This window comes from Monoraphidium neglectum, assembly GCF_000611645.1.
Source record: "Monoraphidium neglectum strain SAG 48.87 unplaced genomic scaffold scaffold06416, whole genome shotgun sequence".
In the NCBI taxonomy this organism is placed as follows: Eukaryota; Viridiplantae; Chlorophyta; class Chlorophyceae; order Sphaeropleales; family Selenastraceae; genus Monoraphidium; species Monoraphidium neglectum.
This window is the reverse complement of record NW_014007224.1, coordinates 1-2257: the sequence shown is the minus strand read 5'-3', so window position 1 is coordinate 2257 and position 2257 is coordinate 1. Positions and strand designations below refer to the sequence as shown.

Sequence of the window (2257 nt, the reverse complement as noted above, 5' to 3'; positions counted from 1 at the left end):
CTCTGCGATCGCCCGCCCTCAGCCCCCTGAATCCCTCACGTAAATAAAGGCACCGATCCGCAAAGCCTTCCGCCCCCAAAACCACAGACACATGCGTCCACGCATGTACAGAAACGTACAGAAACAACAACACCCACAACAACACCCACACCAACACGCTCACGCAGAAGAGCAACGCCCACGCCCACGCACCCTCACCCTCGCGCCCGCGCCCACGCGCCCCCCTCCGCCGCCGCAGCGCTACACCCGCGGCCGCATCATCGGCCACGGCGCCTACTCGGTGGTGTACGAGGGCACCCAGATCACCACGGGCCGCCTCGTGGCGATCAAGTCCATCCCCAAGGCCGAGGGCTGGCTCGAGGCCGCCGCGCAGCGCGACGGTGCGCCGCCCCGCCGCCCCGCCGCCCCGCCCGCCGCAACCCCTTCCCTCTCTCTCTCTGCCTCCGCGCGCGCGCACGCGCGTGTGTGCCCGCGGCCGCCTGTGTCGCACACGGCCCTCCTCCCGAGCAGCCCCGCGGCCCCCTGCGCCCGCCGCCGCGTCGGCGCGCTCCGACACCGCCGCCCCCGCCGCCCCGCGCGCCCGCCCGGCCCACCTATGTTTACGGTGTATCATATAATATATTACAACCGTTCTCACCCCGTTGCAGGGGTGGTGCGGGAGATTGCCGTCCTGCGGCGCCTGACCGGCCACCCTGGGGCCCTCTCCCTCATTGACCTCTCGGAGGGGCCGGGGCACTACCACCTAGTCACCGAGCTCTGCACCGGCGGGGAGCTCTTCGACCAGATCATCGGGCGGTGAGCGCGATCCGGAGATCTGAGATCCGAGTTTCGAGATCAGCGTTTTCGGGGCCGCGCGGCGCCCTCGATGCCTCACGATTGGGCCCGGCCCTCAGAAGTTGAGGTTGCGCCGCACGCCTTTCCACCTGAGCGTGCGCGCTCTCGCACACAACGTTCGTACACACCACGCACACTCACATGCCCACCCCCACCCACACACACACTCGCTCACTCACTCGCTCACTCACACTCACACACACACACCACTACGCTACCCCCTTCACCCCCGTTCCACAGCGGCCACTTTGACGAGCGCGCCGCCGCCGACCTCGCGCGCGCGCTGCTGAGTTTCATCGCCTTCTGCCACGCCCGCGGCGTGGTGCACCGCGACCTCAAGCCTGAGAACATCATGCTGGCCCACGGCGGGGAGGGGGCGGCGGTCAAGATCGTTGACTACGGGACGAGCGCGTTCTGCTTGCCCAATGAGCGGCTGCACGAGAAGCTGGGGGTGAGGGGCTGTGAGAGTGGGGCCGACAGGGTTGTGTGTGTGTGTGTGTGTGTGTGTGTCGTGTGTGTCTCTGTGTGTGTGCGCGTGTGCGTTTGTGTGCATGTGACGATATGTTGCCTGCTGTGGGTGCGTGCAGGGCAGGTCGTCTCCGGCTAACATTCAGCCGAGCAGCGCCCCATGCACACACACGCACAGTTTCACACACACAACCACACACACATTCATATACACAAACAGCAAGTTGGTCAAACACGACCTCAAGGACAAACACACACACAAACACACAAACACCTCCACACACGGCCGCCTCACACGCACGCACGCACGCACACACACACCCGCCCCCAGACCCCCTACTACGTCGCCCCCGAGGTCCTCCTGAAAGACTACGGCTGCGCCGCAGATGTCTGGAGCGCCGGCGTCATCACCTACATCCTGCTGTGCGGCTGCCCGCCCTTTGGGGGCCGCAGCGACGAGAGGATCCTGTCAAAGGTGGCGCGCGGCAGCTACAGCTTCGCCGGCAGGGTGGGTGGGGTCCGGCTGAGCTCGCTTGGGTGTGTGTTTGGGGGTGTGAGGGGGTCGGAGGGGAGAGGGAGTGTGCACGTGTGTGTGTGGTTGTGTGTGTGTGTGTGTGTGTGTGTGTGGCCACACAGCAATGTGTCTCGTTCAGGCGCTCGTCGGCTTCCGGTTGCGCCGCACGATTACTGGGCGCGATACTCAGGCCGCGGGCCTGTCCCCTGCCCGTCCGTTATGACAGCCAACGCCGGCCCGACAGCCCGTGTTCAAGTCTTTCCTCGCGAACCCACCCCGCGCGCAGGAGTGGGATGGGGTGTCCGAGACCGCCAAGAAGTTTATCACCCTCTTGCTCGCGCCAGAGGCGGAGCGCCCGACCGCCCAGGCGCTGCTCTCGCCCCCCTGGCTCACCGACCCGCCCGCCAGCGCCGCCCCCGCGGCCGCCGCGCCGGCCGGCGC

At 66.9% G+C, this 2257-nt stretch overlaps 1 protein-coding gene across 1 annotated transcript; it reads left to right on the top strand.

Moving 5' to 3' along the window:
- Positions 1–103: 103 nt before the first annotated feature.
- Positions 104–2039, top strand: MNEG_16484 (hypothetical protein; the record flags this gene model as incomplete). Its single annotated transcript, XM_014035046.1, has 6 exons — positions 104–115; positions 239–380; positions 648–795; positions 1075–1285; positions 1634–1810; positions 2007–2039. 6 exons carry the CDS (start codon positions 104–106, stop codon positions 2037–2039), a joined length of 723 nt encoding a protein of 240 aa, XP_013890500.1.
- Positions 2040–2257: the final 218 nt, after the last annotated feature.